The 20,530-nt window shown below is 38.7% G+C and overlaps 1 protein-coding gene across 1 annotated transcript; it reads right to left on the reverse strand.

Annotated features, from left to right (window-relative positions):
• Nucleotides 1-214: 214 nt before the first annotated feature.
• On the reverse strand, nucleotides 215-19,507 carry LOC306888082 (solute carrier family 12 member 1-like; the record flags this gene model as incomplete). The annotated part of the gene is made up of 26 exons (XM_079446213.1): nucleotides 215-350; nucleotides 435-502; nucleotides 1,533-1,668; nucleotides 2,038-2,124; nucleotides 2,917-3,028; nucleotides 3,108-3,236; nucleotides 4,556-4,684; nucleotides 6,194-6,276; nucleotides 6,354-6,460; nucleotides 7,462-7,602; nucleotides 7,770-7,881; nucleotides 7,963-8,062; nucleotides 8,839-8,994; nucleotides 9,130-9,231; nucleotides 9,304-9,427; nucleotides 9,567-9,674; nucleotides 11,166-11,317; nucleotides 11,399-11,483; nucleotides 11,578-11,705; nucleotides 12,514-12,625; nucleotides 12,699-12,809; nucleotides 12,886-13,025; nucleotides 13,850-13,945; nucleotides 15,701-15,776; nucleotides 15,853-15,996; nucleotides 19,265-19,507. 26 exons carry the CDS (start codon nucleotides 19,505-19,507, stop codon nucleotides 215-217), a joined length of 3,117 nt encoding a protein of 1,038 aa, XP_079302339.1.
• Between the last annotated feature and the right edge of the window lie 1,023 nt (nucleotides 19,508-20,530).

Below are 20,530 nucleotides of genomic sequence, written 5' to 3' on the forward strand. Positions count from 1 at the left end.
TCAGAGTAACATCTTAAAGACAAAAGGAGGTGTTACAGAATGCTAAATTCAGTGAATGGCTTTTTTATTTTGCATTTTTAATGTTACTTTATGTAAAAATGTCTGATCAAATAAGATATAGATGGAATCATTTTTCATGTACAGTATACATGAGTGGTATGCTGTTGAACATGAACTGTGTGTGTGTGTGTGTGTGTGTGTGTGTGTGTGTTCTTCAGGAGTAGAAGGTCAGCACGCTCTGATGGTTTCCTCGTATCAGGATGATCGGTGGTAGATTTTTGGTGAGCGCATCTAGCCAGGCCATGTACAGATGATCAGAGACGGAGCCTTTACGGGCGATGGGCATGCTCCTGTAACACACACACACACACACACACGTGAGTCACATGATCATGCACTGACACACACACAATGCTGATGAGGATGTGACTTACACCACGACGAGTTTGGCTGCTCTGGAGCTCTCCTGAAGAAGCTCATTGAGACGCACCTGCAGCATCGTCTGTGGAGAGTGAAGCACAGACGCGTATCTACTCATGAGACTGATCGTGGATTTCAGTCCTATGGGATGTGTCTTAGTTCACTTAAATACATGACCAGTCAAACTGTTAGAAGAATAATGACTTTTTAAAGAAGTCTCTTCTCCTCACCAAAGCTGCATTTATTTGATCAAAAATACAGTAAAAACAGTGAAATATTATTACAATTTCTAACAGCTGTTTTCTATGTGAATATGTGTTAAACTGTAATTTATTTCTGTGATCTGCAGCTGTATTTCCAGCATCATTACTGCAGTCTTCAGAGTCACATGATCTTCAGAAATCATAATAATATACTGATTTACTGCTCAACAAACATTTCTGATTATTATCAATGTTGAACACAGTTGTGCTGCTCAATATTTTTGTGGAAACTGTGATACATTTATTTTTCAGGATTCACAGATGAACAGAAAGTTCAAAAGAACAGCATTTATTTGAAACAGAAATCATTTGTAACATTATAAATATCACTTTTGTTCAATTCAGTGCGTCTTTTCTAAATAAAAGTATTAATGTCTTTTCTTTTTTTTAAATAAAATAATCTTGCTTACCCCAAACTTTTGAATGATAGTGTATCACAGTTTCCACAAAAATACCAAGCAGCACAACTGTGTTCAACATTAATAATAATCAGAAATGTTTGTTGAGCAGTAAATCAGTATATTATTATGATTTCTGAAGATCATGTGACACTGAAGACTGGAGTAATGATGCTGGAAATACAGTAATTGTAATATTTCACAATTTTTACTGTATTTTGGTCAAATAAATGCAGCTTTGGTGAGCAGAAGAGACTCTTTCAGAAACATTAAATAATCTTAATTATTCCAAACTTTTTGACCAGCAGTGCACATACTATTACTGCTTTTACACAATTATTAACTGCTGTGGCAGCTTTGTTTTTAAATTTTTCTACATTTTAATGAACGGTCACAAACTCCTCCTCTTGTGCAAGGGGTTGTGGGTAATGTGTGTCCTCTGGGATCCTACCTTCTCCTCAAAGGTGTCCAGCTCAGCGTCTGTGATCTTCCAGGGATGTTCTTTCCTCAGAGCTTCAGCCTGCGACGTCTCCTTTGAACCCTCGTGCATCCGGAACGGCTCGATCATGTCCTCGAACAGTTTCCAGCTAACACACACACACAGAGACACACACACACACACACACACAGAGAGACACACACACACACAGAGAGACACACACATAGGGGCACACACACACACAGAGAGACACACACACACACACACACACACAGAGACACACACACAGGGACACACACACACAGAGACACACACACACACACACAGAGACACACACACACACACACAGAGACACACACACACACACACAGAGACACACACACACACACACAGAGACACACACACACACACACACACACACACACACACACACACAGAGTGAGTGAGTGCATTCGGAGCACGTGGAGCGTGTCAGTGAATGAAATAAGGATTAGTCGCGTGTGTTTTTTATTCACACCTCTCTGCGCTGGGCCTGACGTTGATGTCTGTGATAACATTGATGTCGGCACATTTGATCCTGAACTTCCTCAGGAGTTCCTGCATTCTGACACACAGTTACGGAGAAAAACACACGGGTTACTAGTCAGTGCTGGGAAGCTTACTTTAGAAATGTAATAATAGGTTATAGATCACACATTAGTTACCATATTATAAATGTAATAAGTGATGTAACTATTACAGTTAATTTATTAATGTATCTGATTACATTTGATTACTTTTCTAAATTTCTAATGAATGTTTTCAACTGTTAATCATTTTAAAACATTTAAAGCAGCCAGGGTTAACAATAGTACTCAAAATCCTTCATCACTTGAATTATAATAATTTAATCATTAAAGATTCAAATAATTTAATTTCAACCACCACAAAATCAGACTTTAGCACCTCTTTCTATTTTAAGATAATTCTGAGGTAAATACAGATTTAAAATCATAAGAAATAGTTTAATAGCTATGGTACTGTTTTTGAAATCAAATCTTTGTATAGCTTTGACAGGAAACACTGGCATCTAACAATGCTTGATGATGAAAAAACAATGAAAAAACAGTTAATCTTAATTGTCAGTGCAATTTGGGAAAGAAATCAATCAAATCTGTATGCATGTGAAAATATCAGGATGTAACCCCCTTTGTTACATTTTCAGAAGTAACTGTAATTTAATTACACATTTTTTTCTCAGTAACTAACAGATTACAGTTGCATTCATTTTGTAATTAAATCCCGTAATTCTGTCACATTGTAACTAGTTACTTCCCAACACTGGTTACTAGTCGGCATCCATCAGCCGGTGCTAGATTAGAGGCGTTAGTCTGTTTCTGTGTGTATTCTGACATACTCCTCTTTGTCCTGTTCGATGCGCTCAGGCTGGCCGGCGATGAAGATCCTGAGTTTGCAGTCCTTCCATTTCTTCCGTGTGGTCAGAATATAAGGCAGGAGAAGCGTGAGACCTGCAGAACAAGACGAAGAAACATCCCCATCACACTTAATACCTGACACAGCCGTGACATCAGGAGGACTTGTGCTCACCTCCGTCATCAAACAGCCACCAAACATCAATCGTCCCTTTGTCCTGTTTCTTCTTGAACTGGCTGCTGGCCTCCACCAGACGCTGGTTCATCTTGGCCAGATCTGATGTCTGAAGAACATCCAGAGAAACTGAGGAAAGAACACAAAAAGCTCTCAGCTCTTCTGGACAAACAGGTGATCTTTAAGAGCTAAATCCAGACTGTGTTTAGTGTTAATGTCTTTGAATTAGACTGCAAAACTAATGCGAGTCTGTGCATTTTTTGACTCAAAAGTAAAGCCAAAAATGTGTGAATTTGATTGCAATATTAAATCAAGTAGCATCTGCTCTCAAATGATGTTTTTCAGAACTAAATTCACTTTCTGAGCCATGTTTTAAATGATTTTAACTAACTAGTGTTCAATGTCCAAGTCATTTTGTGTTCATTTAGAATTATTTATTTATTGTCTCATATTGTGAAATCTAGAAAACTTCATCTTGAGGTATGTTGTGTTTAAAACGTGTTCTTTTAATTCTATACTTCACTAAAACCATTAAAAAATGTAGCTTCAAATAAAATAAATGTTTACTGAAATAAACAAAAAGTTTTTTTTTAACTATTACAGTTAACCAAAATCATTAAAACAATATTTTTGTTCCTTGAAATAAAATAAACATTTCATAAAATATATCTAAACTTTTTAATAATTTTATTTCAGCTAGTTTCCAAGGTTTTTGTTTTTTCATTTAGTTTAACTTGATTTACTAAAATGACTAAAATTTTATAGACAAAATGAATAAAACTATATAGATTTTTAAAAAAAGAATAGAAATATGCAATCTAAAAATAATTCAAATTCTTAGTAAAACTATTATAGTATGTCAGTGACAGTAGTGTGTTGTGTTTATTTAAAATAATCGCACTTGTTTTGACATTTTGTTGTCTAATGTAACTACGTGTGTCTTTAATTGTAGCTCAAGTGTCCAAATATGTTTATAGCCACTATGTGTGCTTTATTAGACCGCAGTGATTAGAGGCATCAGCACAAAAAGACCAACAGATTAGTGTTTAATGAGTCGTTAGTAATATGAGCGCCTGCTAAATGACATGTGACCCAATGATTGAATCTGTTTCAGAAGAGGCTGTAAAGACGAAGATAATGGTGAATCCAGAAAGACCTGAGTCTGCAGCGTTTGAGCCCATTAAGAGGCTCTGTCCTATTAAAAACCTTCACGTCCGAGAAGCGGAGCGGCGAGCAGTGCGTTTGGAGTTCAGGGCACTGTGCTCCGGCAGACCAGACTATTAGATTATAACAGCACAGACGGTTTTACAGAGGCACATTTAATCAGCTTTTATTAGAGCACTGGAGCTCCGGCCTGATGGATGCACTTGCAGAACGTCTTTGAGTACGATTCATTTGATGCATTTAAGACATTCAGAGAGAGAGAGAATGAGAACGAGCGGCCGTACCTTTGCTGGTCAGCTCTTTTTTGGAGATTTTCTTGCACCTGTTGAAGAACCCTTTTCCTCCGTGTGGCTGAAAGTCATTCTCCTCCATCTCCAGCGCCTGCTGCTCCATGATCATGCGCTCCATTTCCTCTGACAATCACACAATATTGCATATTCATCATTTAGCACTGTATCGGTGTCTCAGCAATGGATGCTCTGCAGTGAATGGGTGCCGTCAGAATGAGAGTCCAAACAGCTGATAAAAACATCACAATAATCCACACCACTCCAGTCCATCAGTTAACATCTGGAGAAGACAAAAGCTGAAACACATCCAGCATTAAGACCTTTTTAACTAAATTATCCCATCATTCATTTCACTGTCATCGATAACGCGGGACTAGACTGGCGGAGACATGAGCGTAAACAAACAATGGCTTGTCTGTCGTCCGAAAAGCCCAAAAAAGAAAGAGAACCTGACAGTGGACACACATCTGGATTGCGTGAAGAGGACAGCATGGCTTTTAAAGAGAACTGAGGTAAAGTTCACATTGTTTTGGTAATCCCTCGAGACGAAATCATAGCCATAGCGCCACAAACATTTCCTCCATTGTAAAATTCCACCTAGCAGGTGTTGTACTGTTGTCTCTTATTTGTTTCGGCTTGTTTGAAAGCATGTACTTCTGTGCTCCTCTTGGCCAGTGTCACAAATGTGACAGAACTCATCGTGGACGATGGAAAAAAATTAAAGTTGATATGATTCTTTAGGGTCTTCATGAAAGTCTATAACATACTTTGGTTAACATTTCTCCATAGTAGTGTAAAACAGCACCTTTTTACCCTGTCAAAAACAGCTCTGATCACAGCGAGCTGTTTCGGTGCATGTCCCTTTAAATGCTAATGAGCTCTGCTGACCCCGCCCCTCTCTTCTGAGCCGCTCTCTGAGAGATTCTTAACTTTAGCCGCATTCATCGTGAAACTTGCTAACTAGCGCATTATTAGGAAAGGCGATTTGCAAAGATTCATAAAATAACCTTATACTCACTTCTTCTGGAGGTGAAGCTGGATTACGAATGATTTGCGTGAACATAGATGCATTTAAGTAGATCAGGATCGACGCATTCCCTTCACAAACAATCGTAATACACTGCGTCTTCAGCGGCTCAGGTGTCGGTTGTCATCCACTATGACACACTACACGAGATGAAACGATTGAAACTTGCATCCTGACACCTATTGTTGTTTACGAATCCTAACAACACCCTATGTCAAGCAGATCGTGCCAAAATCAGGCTAAAATAGTGCAGTCCGAACCATGCTTCAGTGCTGGATGTGTTTGAGCTTTTGTCTTCTCCAGATGTTAACTGATGGACTGGAGTGGTGTGGATTATTGTGATGTTTTTATCAGCTGTTTGGACTCTCATTCTGACGGCACCCATTCACTGCAGAGCATCCATTGCTGAGACACTGATGCAGAGACACATTTCTACAAACCTGATGAAGAAACACACTCATCCTAATCTTTGATGAACTGAGAGTGAGTGCATTTTCATTTTTAGGCAAACTGTTCCTTTAACTCATCTGTTTCACGTCTTAAACACACAGTAATGTTAATCTGAGGCATCTTGTTCCTCTGAGAGTTTGTTGCTGGTTTTGTACCTTCTGCTTTGAGGATGTGAGAGATGTCCATCCCCTGACTGATTCTCAGTATCACGGTCCCGTGCTCGAAATCAAATGCGTCGCTGCGGGGAGAACAGAACCGTGTGTGTGTGAGAGAGAAAGACAGCAGGTGATTCAGACAGACAGATTGAGGACTCACTGCAGAATTCCCACGTAGCTTTGAATCTCCTGTGGTTTGGTGATTCTCCAGTCACGCTTAAATCCCAACATCACTGTGTTTGGCTTCATCCGGCCGAGTCCTGACGCCTTCACACACACACACACACACACACACACACACACTATTTTAGCACCATTAAGATTTTGACATTATTTTCATGACTATTAAACACTTTCCCCCGGTTCCACAAACAGAGCTTAAGCCTAGTCCCAGACTAAAATGTAAGTCTGAGCTGTTTCAACTGAAATAAACTTGCACTGTGCCTTTGTTTTGTCTCTGGATGCACATCAGGAATGTTTTGGTTACGCTTTATTTTAAGGTGTCCTTGTTATAGTGCAATTATACATTAAAGTACTGAGTAATATTAATTAAGAACATGTACCTACTATTGGGTTAGGATTAGGGTTTGGCTTTGGGTTACTTGTATGTAATTATGCATAATTTATTGTTATTATAATAGTAAGTACATGTAATGTGTAACAAGGACACCTTAAAATAAGGCATGTTTAAAAAATGATTAGTGCTGTCAAACGATTAATCGCGATTAATCTCCTCCAAAATAAAAGTTTGGTAACCCTTTATTTTAAGGTGTCATAATACAGAGTACATTTAGTCATTTGGCAGACGCTTTTATAGTAATTACGTAGTTAAGTACTTAGTAGTAGCCGTTGTACTTACATGAAACTAAATGTACTTATCATGTAAGTAAGTTATGGAACAGCCTGTAATTACAGTTAGTAATGATGTAGATGTAATAGACAGCTGCTGTTACACACATGTATCAGACCGAGTCTGTTACACAGATACCTATGTAACAAAAAGATTGTTACATGTGTTGCAGACTTTATACAACGTAATTATAAATGTAAGTACACAGACATAAGCTACTTAAAATAAAGTGTATCAAGATTGTACTTAAGTGTACTAGTATCTGTGTAACAGACTCGGCCTGATACATGTGTCACATGATCTTCAGAAATCATTCTAATATACTGATTTACTGCTCAAGAACCATATATAGCACAACAATGATACAGTATATAATATTATAGTATCCATCCATCTCTGTGTTTGTGTTCAGACTGACCTGCATCAGCGCTTCTATTCCTCTCTGCAGGTTCTGGCTGGCGACAGGCGTGTAAAAGGCTTTGCGCTTCTGCTTGTTTAGCCACTGCTGGTTCTGCTGGATGGCAGCACTCATGTCCTGCAGATTCTTATCACGCGGACCCTAAAACACACACGCCGTCTGACAAATCTGACCTTCATCTGCTTAATAAAACATTATTTAATCACACGATCAAGATCGGCATAATCTGCCTCCAGAGTCCCGCAGGAAGCCCTGGTGTGTGGAGATTCGTTTGTGTTTGTTTGACGAGAACGAGAACATCTGCTCACCACAAACACCTCACAGGTCAGACACAGCCCATAATTCTTAGTGAATGAATGTGCCAAGTCCAGCAGCGCCGGTCTGGTTCTGGGCGATCCTGTCATCACAAGACACTTGGGTCTGCACCGGAACAGAAGGAGCGAAACTCTGAGAATATAATCTGCATTAAACACCCGCTTATCTGCTTTGAGCTGAGCGCACCTGAAGTTCTTGATGTGTTCTTCCACCGCAGATAAAGTCAGAGCGTTGTTCACAGCGTTTATGAAGGTCACGGCTTGAGTGGATGAACCCCAGTTCACATCTGAGAGAAGCAGGAGGATCAGGTGTCTTATATCATTCATGCTTGTGTTTATGGTTTATATCACATGTGTCCCTGCAGCACAGAGCCAGTCATCAGTAACACAGCTATATCTGTAGCAATAGCCAACAATATATTGCATGGATCAAAATTATAGATTTTTCTTTTATGACAAAAATCATTAGGATATTAAGTGAAGATCAGATATTTTGTCAATTTCCTACCATAAATACACATCCGCTCAAAAGTTTGGGATCAGTGAGATTTTTAATGTTTTTAAGGGAGTCTCTTCTGCTCATCAAGGCTGTATTTATTTTAAAGTATATTAAAATAGAAAACTGTAATTTTAAATTGCAATAATATTTCACAAAATAACATTTTTTTTCTGTATTTTTGATCAAATAGATGCAGCCTTGATGAGCAGAACAAACTTCTTTAAAAACATTACAAATCTTACTGATCCCAAACAATGTATATCAAAACTTCATTATTGATTAGTAATATGCATTGCTAAGAACTTCATTTGAACAACTTTAAAGGAGATTTTCTCAATATTTAGATTTTTTTGCTCCCTCAGATTCCAGATTTTCAAATAGTTGTATCTCAGACAAATATTGTCCTATCATAACAAACCATACATCAATGGAAAGATTATTTATTCAGATGATGTATAAATCTAAATTTCACAAAATTGACCCTTATGACTGGTTTTGTGCTCCAGAGTCACATATGGCTCTCTGCTTTATCTTTTTCAGGAGCGACTGTTTCTGCGCTCTTACCTGGCTTCTTCACAGTAACGTAAATATAGAGGAAGAACTCAATGCCGTAAGTGAGCACTGCCGCCCACCAGTTAATCACAAACATCACGGCGCAGCAGAGCACGGCTCCGAACAGAGACAGCCACATATTATAATACTTATACGCCGGTCTCCAACCTGCACACACACCAGTGCTTTAACACACAGTTTACAGAGTCTTTAGACTTTAATTAGTGCCATTATACAGTGTTTGTAGACAGCTAACTGGGTTCTGGAACAGATTGAGTGTGTGTGTAATAGTCTAGACAGGACCTGGGGATTTGGCGTATGACGCGTGGAAGCAGGAAAAGTTGATGAGAGCATATGAGGCCAGGAAGAAGTTGGAGATGATGGGAGCGATGGTGTTGAGCTGAGCTGAGACACAAACAACCGCTGTTACATCATCACATCTGTTACATGAAATCATTTCATTACTGCTATATTTACCAATGAGGATGAACGCTATAGCGATGAAGAAGGTCAGAATGTATCCTCTGATTGGCTCGTTGTTTTTCCCGTGACCTTTGGCGAACAGCTTGAGGGCTTTGTAGATGTTGTCCTTGCATAGAGCCTGTGGACGGATTCACTTTTAAAATCTGTGTTGTGCAAGGAGAAACTGGACTTTTAAGAGCTTCTTTACAATGTACTATAAAGGCCTATAGCTGATCAGGCATTTATTGGGTTTTAATGGTGTGCGTGTGAACTCTGACCTGGAAGACTTTGGGTGCGCTCACTAGAGACGCAAGAGCTGAGGAGAGCGTGGCCGAGAACGTTCCCGCCGTGATAAGAGGTCCAAACCCAGAGACCAGAGTCATTACCTACACAAACACACAAGAGACAGTGTTGGGGAAAGTTACTTTTAAGAGTAATGCATTATAATATTGTGTTACTCCCTAAAAATAATGATGTAATGTAAAGTAATGAGTTGTTACTTTTGTGTTTCTCTCATCTGGGCTCATTTTTCTCTCATCGGCAATAGAAAAATGAAACACTTTTTATCTAAAGTAATTTTTGCTTATTAGTATGATGAAATTGGTATTTCTGTATAGTTGTCTGTGTCGTCTGCTTGTTCTGAGGCACAAGTAATTTATCTTAATTATTATATTCAGTGGCTTCTCCTAGTTTTCTTAGTAATATTTAGTACCAGTTTACCAGGAAGTGATGCTTTTGTTCTCTTGGACTCGTTGGATGGAAACGGTTCTTTATTCGCAGATGTTTTCTGCGATATTCCAGTTTTGCGCATAAATTTAATTTGAATCTTTAGATGGAAACATAGCTATTGAAGGTCAGCAGCAAAGACAGGTTAATAAAATGGGATTAAACATATAAAGGATATTTGTGTTATTTAACATTTAATTACTGCAGGTTAATTACTGCAGTTTGTATTTCACAGTTTTTATTGATTTTGAGGAATGCTGCATGTGTTTTTGTGCACATGTTCATATTTAGTCTAGAACTACTACACAATGCTTCTGCACTTACTCCTGATTTCTCTCAACATGGCAACACAAGAGCTGTCAGTAATACATGGGAAACACAGTAACTGGTATTATTTGAAAAAGCAACTCAGACTCAGATATTGTCTTGTAAACTAAAAACTAATGCATTACTTTAAATTGCAAAAAATTATTTAGCTTGCTTAGTATTTTTGTCTTGTTTTCTAGTATAAATGTCTAAATATTCTTGAATCAACATGCATTTACTTGACAAGTAAAATGAACTGAGATGTTAAGTCTTGTTTTCGGGAAAAAATATTCTAATTTTGTCATCCTTTTGCTTAGAACAAGCAAAAATATCTGCTAATGGGGTAAAAAAAAAACATCTTAATTCAAAGGCTAAACAAGATTATTTTCCTTGCCCCATTGGCAGATATTTTTGCTTGTTTTAAGCAAAAACTAACATCATTTTGATCTCTTTTTTCTCTTTCAGAAAACAAGACATAATATCTTAGGTCCTTTTACTTGTAAAATGCTCAACTTTTACATTTTGCTGTAAAAAATCAAAAGTTGGGAGAACTTAAACGGTTACTTCAGCAGATTTTTGAGTTTTCTCAACTTGTTGTTTTAAGTTTATACAACAAATAAGTTGAGAAAACTGAAAAATCTGCTGAAGCTGGTTGCCTTAAACTTTTAAGTTTGCTCAACTTTTGTTTTACAATGTAGTATAAATATCTAAGTTAGAAAATCATTTTTTTGCAGTGTACTAGTTGCTTGAAAAAAGCCATCTGATTACATAACTCGCATTATTTGTAATAGATAAACATGAGTTTCATACATGTATGTCAGGTCACGTATGTTCATGATTCCCACCTGGAAGTTGTTCATGAGGCCATAGTTGCATTTGGTGGTTTGGCAGATGGAGAAGTCGTAGCCCAGATCACAGGCCGAAGAGAAGTTGCAACTCGAACCCAGTTGAATAGTGTCATTGCGGTACCCAGTCGCGTCTCGAACAACCGTCACAGCTGCAGAGAATCAGCGCAGTCGCTCTGTTAGACATCCAGACTGAGACTAGAGTCATTTCAATGTGTGTGTTCAGGACTCACAAACAACCAGAGCGATGCCCAGATATGTTACTCCAGTGATGAAGATGGCCAGCAGTGTTCCTTTGGGAAGAGCCGCCTGAGGATCCTGAAAAATCAGAGGCGTTCGTGTGTGAAAATGTTGAGATAGCTTCTGATTGCAGTCATTTCAGATTAGAAATGTGCCAGATACTCGCTCTTACTTCGAGATCTCCAGAGATATTGGCTCCAGCCAGAATCCCAGTGGCTGCCGGGAAGAAGATGGCAAAAACAGAGAAGAACGTTTCTCCATCTCGGAATTCCGGTAGAAAGTTTTCCTTCGCGATGGATTCTGTTTTAGACAGAGATGAGATGTGTTTGACACGGTTCATGGTTCACGGCAGGAGTTCTGCGTTTCATTTTCAGGATTTACTAATGATACTGACTTCATGAACATCCACCGATACATTGCTATGTTTTAATAGGCTATATAAAATAAAAGTATCTAATTGTACTAAATAATTAAGCATTAACCGTCTTTTTAGTGTTTATTTCTAAAATGCTTAATGTATTTTCTTATAAAAAATTATCAGTTTTCAACTAAAAATGCAACGCTTTTTATGCATTTTGGCCTTTCAGTTACACGACAATTGCGTTTCGGAGGCCTGAAGATGCAAATGTTTTAAATAGGTTTCAAAGTGCATGATTTTAAAACCGATACTGCTTCAGATCAAATCCTCGTCAATGTCAAAACGACTGAGAAGGCCAATCAAATCAAAGTAGGCAGGGTTTACTTTTCACAGATGCTGAGCGCAAAGCATCAGTTTAACGTTGAAAGAGAGCGAGGTAAGATGAAACTGCAAATCATTTAGTCTTGGCAAAATCAATTTCGTCAACTGTTTTACGATAGAAATATTAAATCGAGTGATGCAAACTACTTGAATTTATTTCTCAAATATGGCCATTTTGTTGGTCGCCGACCCCTGCTTTAAACACACATTTCAGATTTCATTTAGAAGTTTGAGAAACAGACATTGAAAAGCACCAATCGAAATAAGGGGGTCGTTCATGGTCCTGATGCTTTGGGCCTCAGATGGGAAAGTATGTTTATTTTCAGGCACAGTTTTCAGCGTTTCTTGAGTGATATTCCTCAGTCTCACCTTGATAGTTAAAGAAGCCTTTGGAGCGCTTGTCTTGTGTGGAGGGAATCACTGTTCCCACAAATACATTGGCAATGGCCATCAACAGGATCACCAACAGAGCTACCTGAGCCTATAGAGAGGGAGAAGGTTCTCAATCTGCTGTCATGCCTAAAAACTCAATCCCAGCATGCTCCTGGTCTTACCTTGGCCTCCCACTCCATTCCCGCCACAGTGATGCCCATCAGCAGAGCCAGCGTTATACAGCCGATGATCCTGATGTCATTCACTGGATCCATTATCAGGGCGTTGTTTTCCTGTACAGAGCAGAAAGAACTGTTTAGATTCCTCCTGAATTTCCAGGCTGGTTTTATCATTTTTATAGGTTTGTACCTTGAGAAGATCCACCACAGTTTCAGCAAACCCCACGACATACATGGCCACGGCCACGGCGTTGGCGAACGCAAAGATCAGACCGATAGAGCCGCCGAATTCAGGTCCCAAACTGCGGGAAATCAGATAATACGCTCCACCTAGAGCACAAACACGCTCCATGAGATCAGATGAAGACCTGATTAAAGGGATAGTTCACCCAAAAATCAAATTCTGTCATTAATTACTCACCCTTGTGTCGTTCCAAACCCGTAAGACCTTCGTTGATCTTCAGAACACAAATTAAGATATTACTGATGAAATCTGAGAGCTCTCTGATCCTCCATAGACAGCAAGGATCCTAACACCATCAAGACTCAGAAACGTGGTCGTAAAATAGTCCATGTGGCATCAGGGGTTCAACCGTAATTTTACGAAGCTACGAGAATACTTTGTGCAAAAAGAAAATAATAATAGCATAATTTATTCAACAGTTCTTCTCCCTGAGTTACCGTCTTCCGTCATTTTGGAGAGTACCCCAGAACGTAATCAACGTAATGAGCGATGTTTATGCGCTGCTTATTACACTGTTTATATCATGCATTATATTCTACTGAACGTAAACAACGCTGATTACTCTCCAAAATGACAGAAGACGGTAACTCAAGGAGAAGAATTGTTGAATAAATTATGTTATTATTGTTTTCTTTGTGCACAAAAAGTATTCTCGTAGCTTCGTAAAATGACAGTTGAACCCCTGATGCCACCTCGAATATTTTACGATGTCCTTGCTATGTTTCTGAGTCTTGATGGTGTTAGGATCCTTGCTGTCTATGGAGGGTCAGAGAGCTCTCAGATTTCATCAGTAATATCTTAATTTGTGTTCTGAAGATGATCGAAGGTCTTGTGGGTTTGGAACGACATGAGGGTGAGTAATGACAGAATTATCCTATCCTTTTAAGCTGCTACTTAAAGTGTGCATTACCTCCTCGTACCACACCGTTGGTGCATATAGCTGACATGGACAGACAGGTCAGAGTGGTCACCACAATGCTCAATAACACAACCACTATCCCCAAACCTGAAACACACAGATGCTTTGTCAGGTAATATAAACAAATCTTTATGATTTAATATGAGCCTGAATACATCAGATGACCCATTTCAGTGAATAACAACTTCAATTTCAATCTGTTTGTGTTTCACAGAAGAAAGTCAGATGGGTTTGAGACGACATGATTTATTTGTTTTCTTTTTATTATTTAAGATAACTCAAATTTGTACTTTTCACAGAATATAAACGCATTCGATGTGAAAGGCTGAGGACGTGAACACCCAGCATGCTTCGGTTAGTGTGTTTGTTCAGCGCTATAATGAGATCGTTGAGGAATAAAAGCTCTCATCGCCTGGAGTCACTCACACCTCATAAAATACGTAACGGCAGTGAGTTTCTGATGGCCTGTAATGTGTTTCGCCTGCAGCTCGAGGTGTCTGACTGGAACTGAACTCTTCTCAGAACCTCTGGAACTTTCTTAGAAACTCAAACTTCTGACGCACCATTAGTTATTCTCCATAAACCCCAGCAGTGACCTTCATTATGTTCCACGCCGCCGCTGACCAAACACAGCCTGACTAAAACCTCCTCAGATGTTTCTCCTGAGAACCAGACCCCGGGGATCTCTCATGTGCGTTTCAGAAGCAGGGTTTCTGCGGGTCTTTAAAAACTCTTACTTCGTCCTTCCACAGATTAAAGTCTAAAAAACTCTGAAATCAGAGCAGAAAGTTTCATTTTTTTTAAGATATGGCTTTAGTTGTTGCATGCACTGCAAAACATTTTAGTATCTTCCTCAGTTTTTTTTGTCTTGTTTTCTAGCACAAATATCTAAACATCTAAATCAAGATACATTTACTGGAGATGCAAAAAAAAAAAATTGTACAATTATTTTTTTATCGTTTTCACAAATAGAAGAAAACAAAACATAAACAAATGCAAAAAGATGCAAAATGAACATATCAAGTAGTTTTCTGAAGTGTGTTTATGCTTAAAACAAAAACAAATATACAATATGTTGAATTAAGTTGATTTATTTATTTATTTTAGGCCATTGGCAGATATCCGTCCTTTGTTATCATATGAAAACAAGATTTCATATTAAATTTTTGCATCTGTCTTGATTTAATAATTTTTAGATTTATTTGCATTGGAAAACAAGACTAAAATAGTGAAGGAAAAACAGCACGTTCATTTAATTTATTCCTTCATTTCATTTAATTTATTGGGCCAGTCGTGGCCTAATGGATGAGAGTTGGACTTGTAACCTGAAGGTCATGGGTTCGAGTCTCAGGTCCTGCAGGGATTGTAGGTGGGGGAGTGAATAACCAACACTCTCTCCTCCCTCAATACCACGACTGAGGTGAGACCCTTGAGCAAGGCACCGAACCCCCAACTGCTCCCCGGGCGCCGCAGCAATGGCTGCTCTTCCTCTCTCTTAAAACTAAAGGTTCTTTATTGGCATTGATCATTCAACATCCATGGAACCTAATAAGGTTCTTCATAGTGGAAAAGGGGTTCTGATTGTTAAAGTATTCTGCACACTAAAGGAAATGGCTCTTTTAACAACTGTTTACTGAAATGTTTCTTGGGGAACCAAAAATGCTTCTTCTATAGCATCACTGCAAAGAAAAAACCTTTGGATTTTGTGGGTTTGTCTGCACTGAGCTGGGATCAGATGTGTGTGCGCACATATGCAGAATTCAGATTTGTGTGCTGAATGTAAATGAGCACCTGCTGTGTGTTCAGGGAAGGTTTATGAAGGTCACAGGAGGAACATCTCACCTATTCCTGCTTGTCCGAATACCCATGACAGCCGTATGAACAGCATGACACCCCAGATATTCAGCATGCATCTCACCTGCAAACGCAAGCACACGGTCAAACTGCAGCAGAGCGCATGTGAAGCGAGTTACGAAAGATGTCAAATAACTCACCAGAACTCCTTTGACCCATCCAAATTTCACCATACCTCCGGCTTCCTTCTCATCCAGCGGGATGACGGACTCCACATCGCCCAGCGTCGAGGTATCCGCTCCTTCTCTGTCCTCACCTGTACTGGGAGTATCAAGGCCTCCATTCTGACGATAAATAGGGAAGTTAAAATTAAAGCCTTTTGGGTAGATAACAAACTAATCTCCATCTAAAACTGTGCATTTTACTCAGTCATACATTACACTAAATTATAGTTTTATATATCATTAGTATATTGTGGCCATAAATTAAGAACTTGTTTTATGACAAAAATCATTAGGATATTAAGTAAAGATCATGTTCCATGAAGATATTTAGTAAATTTCCTACCGTAAATATATCAAAACTTCATTTTTGATTAGTAATATGCATTGCTAATGACTTCATTTGAACAACTTTAAAGGAGATTTTCTCAATATTTAGATTTTTTTGCTCCCTCAGATTCCAGATTTTCTAATAGTTGTATCTCAGACAAATATTGTCCGATCATAACAACCATACATCAATGGAAAGACTATTTATTCAGCTTCAGATAATGTATACATCTCAGTTTTGAAAAATTGATACTTAAGACTGGTTTTGTGGTCCTGGGTCACATTTGTTCCTTCGTTTTAATAAGTTGTGGCAACATTGTACTAATTTGATTTAACATGAGGGAACAAATTAGTAAATCATGGTCACAAAATAAAAATAAAAAATATATATAATTTTATTTATTTATTTATTTTTGCCTGTATGTCATGTATATGGGACTCCTTATTTATGAACTAAACATAGGTTTATGTGTTAAATTTAAATTATAAATGTATTGGTCACGATTTAAAAAGGTGATTAAAATAGTAAAAACAAAATGGTAGTTTAAATATACATTTCCTCAAATGCAAATATATGCATTTTGATGTTACGCGGCAACTACCAAAATATGACATTTATTAATTACCTCATGCATAAATGCATAATTTTTCTGTAGATGTGAAGAAGTTCTGTGTTGTTTTCTTGAGTGATTTACGCTGGCGGTCTGACTGTGACTCAAAAGACTTGGATGCTTTGGATGCCCAGAAAAGATCATTTAAAGGGTGACCTGCAAATGTGATTTCAAATCCCTCCGTGTCATCATGTGAAGGTTTCTCAAGGTTTTTCTGTGATAAGATTACTACTCTGAGATCTCAGCTACAACCTCTTGCTAATGTTTCACCTGAATGCTGTTACTCTTCAGCTATATGGAGTGATTTTGATCCAGTTGCTCTCCAGTCTCTCAAAGAAACCATCGACCATTTGAAACCGTCTTTCTGCTCTCTTGGTGTTCTCCCTCCACGTATTTTAAATCAAATTTTTGACTCGATTGGTCCAAGTCTGGTGTCTTTTCTGAATAAATGTCTAATTTCAGGGACTATTCCTGATAGCCTCAAAGAAGCTACTGTGACACCTCTTCTTATGAAATATGCTCTTGATACTAGTAATTTTCGACCCATCTCAAATCTTCCGTTTATTACAAAAGCACTGGAGAAAACTCTGTTTTCAGCTACAGTCCTTCCTTAGTGCAAATCATATTTTTTTAAGCCTCTGCATAGCACAGAGTCTGCTTTATTACAAGTCCTAAATGATATTTTATTGGCGACTGACTCTGGTGACTCTGTTGTCCTAATTCTGTTAGACTTGACCTCGGCTTTTGATACAGTTGATCATAAAATTCTTTTATCTCGACTAGAATATTTTGTGTGCATCCAGGGAACTGTTCTTAGCTGGTTCAAATCATATTTAATAAATAGAAGTTTCACTGTCAGAATGGGTAATTTCTCTTCATTGCCTGCTAAACTTTCCTGTGGAGTGCCGCAGGGTTCTATTCTTGCACCAATTCTTTTTTCTTTGTATTTACTTCCTCTGGGCTCTATTTTCAGAAAGCATGGTGTATCATTTCACTGCTATGCAGATGATACCCAAATGTATGTACCTCTGAAACTAAATAAACATGCTGCTCTGGAATCTCTTTTTGCCTGCCTGGATGAAGTGAAAACATGGTTTTCTCATAATTTTCTATTTCTGAATGAATCAAAGGTTATAGTTTTTGGCCCTAGTGATAATTCAGGGAGCAGAAGTGTTGATTTGGACTACCTTGCTCCTTTTACTTCTTCCTGTATTAAGAACCTAGGCGTTTTCTGGGATCAGAGTCTTAAATTTGATAAACAAATAAATGCGGTTATTAGTTCCTTTTTTTTCCAGCTACGCCTTCTTTCTAAAATTAAATCGTTTCTTTCTGTGAAAACTTTAGAGATTGCTATGCATGCGCTCATTACAACACGCCTGGATTACTGCAACTCTCTCGATCTCAGCATTTCTAAATCTTCCATCGCTCGTCTCCAATTAGTTCAAAACGCTGCTGCTAAAGTCCTCAAAGGACAACGTAAATGTGATTCTGTTACTCCTATTCTGAAATCATTACATTGGTTACCTGTGCATTTTAGAATTGAGTTCTCTATGTTTTTAAATCTATAAATAATCTGGCACCGAGCTATTTATCTGACCAACTCCATCTTTACAACCCTACTCGAAGCCTGAGGTCTGGTGATCAAAGACTTCTCTCTGTCCTCAGATCTCGGTTAAAGCATATAGAGGGGATAGAGGCTTTGCGGTTGCTGGTCCTGTGGAACAGCCTTCCAGCTTATATCAGAAAAGGCACAGTCTTTAACGGTTTTTAAATCATCCCTTAAAACCTATCTTTTTTCTTTGGCTTTTAATTCACTGTGAATTTATGGTATGAATTTGTGGGTTATCTTGTGTTTTATGTCTCTGTTTGTGCAGCACTTTGGTCAGCTGTGCTTGCTGTTTTTAAATGTGCTATATAAATAAAACAAACTTGACTTGGCAGTTTTCGTTTTCCTAGTTTGTTTCTTGCAAAAGAAAATTTGAACAAATGGGATTGGAAGCATTCTGCAAATAACTTTTTCCGACATCAGGACTGTGCGCATGCACGCTTTCTAGAACAGAGCAAACTTCTCAACCCTTGTTTGTATTAATTACCCTGTTTATGGCCAGCGGATCAATGCATTAGCCGCAGAAGATCGTTACTCATAAACCGAGTGCTTCTCGCTCTGGCTTTCTCATTAGGTTGATTATTGAACTTTGCCTGCGTCGGGTCACCGCCAGGCCACCGTTACGACACCCACTTCAGCAATTAGCCTAAAATCAGCTCAACAAACTGCCTATGGTCTAAACACTGAGTTATGAAACGTATGTTTGATTTATGTTATTAAAATATCATGTATGTGGCGGTGCATGGGAAGAACAGATCGCCTCATAATGCATATTGTGTAAAAATGCACAATTTAAATGCAAATACAAATGATCTGAATATTGTTCTTTCCAGGTGTGACTCACCTTCTGGAAAACATTGTGCAGCTCCTGTAGGGAAGGTCTGATGGCTCTGTGTCCGCTGATGCTCGCCGCATTTCGATAAAAGTCAACGTTTGGCACCCGGTCCAGGGTGTTGTGCCCAAAAGCACTGACCACAGACGGCCGCACGGCTCGCCGTTCCCCATTATTGAACCCATTGCCACAAAAAGACGTCTCCTCGTATTGTGGAGGGTCGTCTTTAGATCTCTCAAACCCGGGATTCTCCATCAGAAGGCTTTGGGGAGTGAACTAAGTCAAAGAGTACAATAATTTGAGCTCTTCCAGATCAGGTCTCTTTCTTTGGTCCACAAGTGGATCAGATGCTTGAGAATCAGACTCCTGTGTTTAGTTGATGTGTTTATGTGTCACTTTATATAGCCGTGGAACAGCTGGAAGCTCATTGGTCGATCCTGTAGATACTCCTGATGGGGGTAAAATGTTCTCGCTCCATCAAAGGTGACGCCGTGGAAGTGCTTAAAGATTAACAGCATATAAAGACCCTGAGAGGTTACAATCATGGATATTTGAGTTTTGCCTGGTTGTATGAGTTTTGATTGTCAGGTTGAACGTTGAATAGATGTGGATGCTGTTATTTAGTGTCTAAAGAGTGTGTTCTGATGGAGGAGATTTTAATTTATTGCGTATAACAGCAAATTACACAAACAAGTCCTATGCCAATTTGTGTAGTATTTTCTGGGTGCATAGATTCAATCAACATAGTAAAGAACAGAGAATCCGCTAACCAAGCAAGTCCAAAGTCCTTTTATAACATCAAATTATCATGATAATCATTCTTGTAAAGATTTGACCGCTTTCTCTTTATGATGCAGACGTGTGGCGTAGGAGGTGGTCATGTGAAGTGTTTCTCTGTTGATGGGGTTAATGTAAAGCCAGCAATAATGGGAACTTGCTTTGGGCGCTTCTGACACATTACTAAAATACTTCCTTATTACCCATAACTCTTAAGTTATATAATGTTTTGAAAACCATCAGGCCGTCCTTGGAAAGTTTTCGCTCCAGCGCGGTTAATAGGAAAGGTCACCAAATGAGAGGTAGGTGATGTTGTTCTCCATCTCTCCTCTGATTGGCTGGAGGTGATGTGGGCGTGGCTGCTTGACCTCTGACCTTGAGCCACGCCGCATTCGGGATGTGATTCTCAGCCCGATTATAAATCAGGTTTGACTCCCTCACAGTCGACATCAATTGAGTATTTTGCTTTTTCTGTCCTTCACGAATCCCCCCAGGGCGCCT

Source organism: Barbus barbus, assembly GCF_936440315.1.
Source record: "Barbus barbus genome assembly, chromosome: 22".
Lineage (NCBI taxonomy): Eukaryota > Metazoa > Chordata > Actinopteri > Cypriniformes > Cyprinidae > Barbus > Barbus barbus.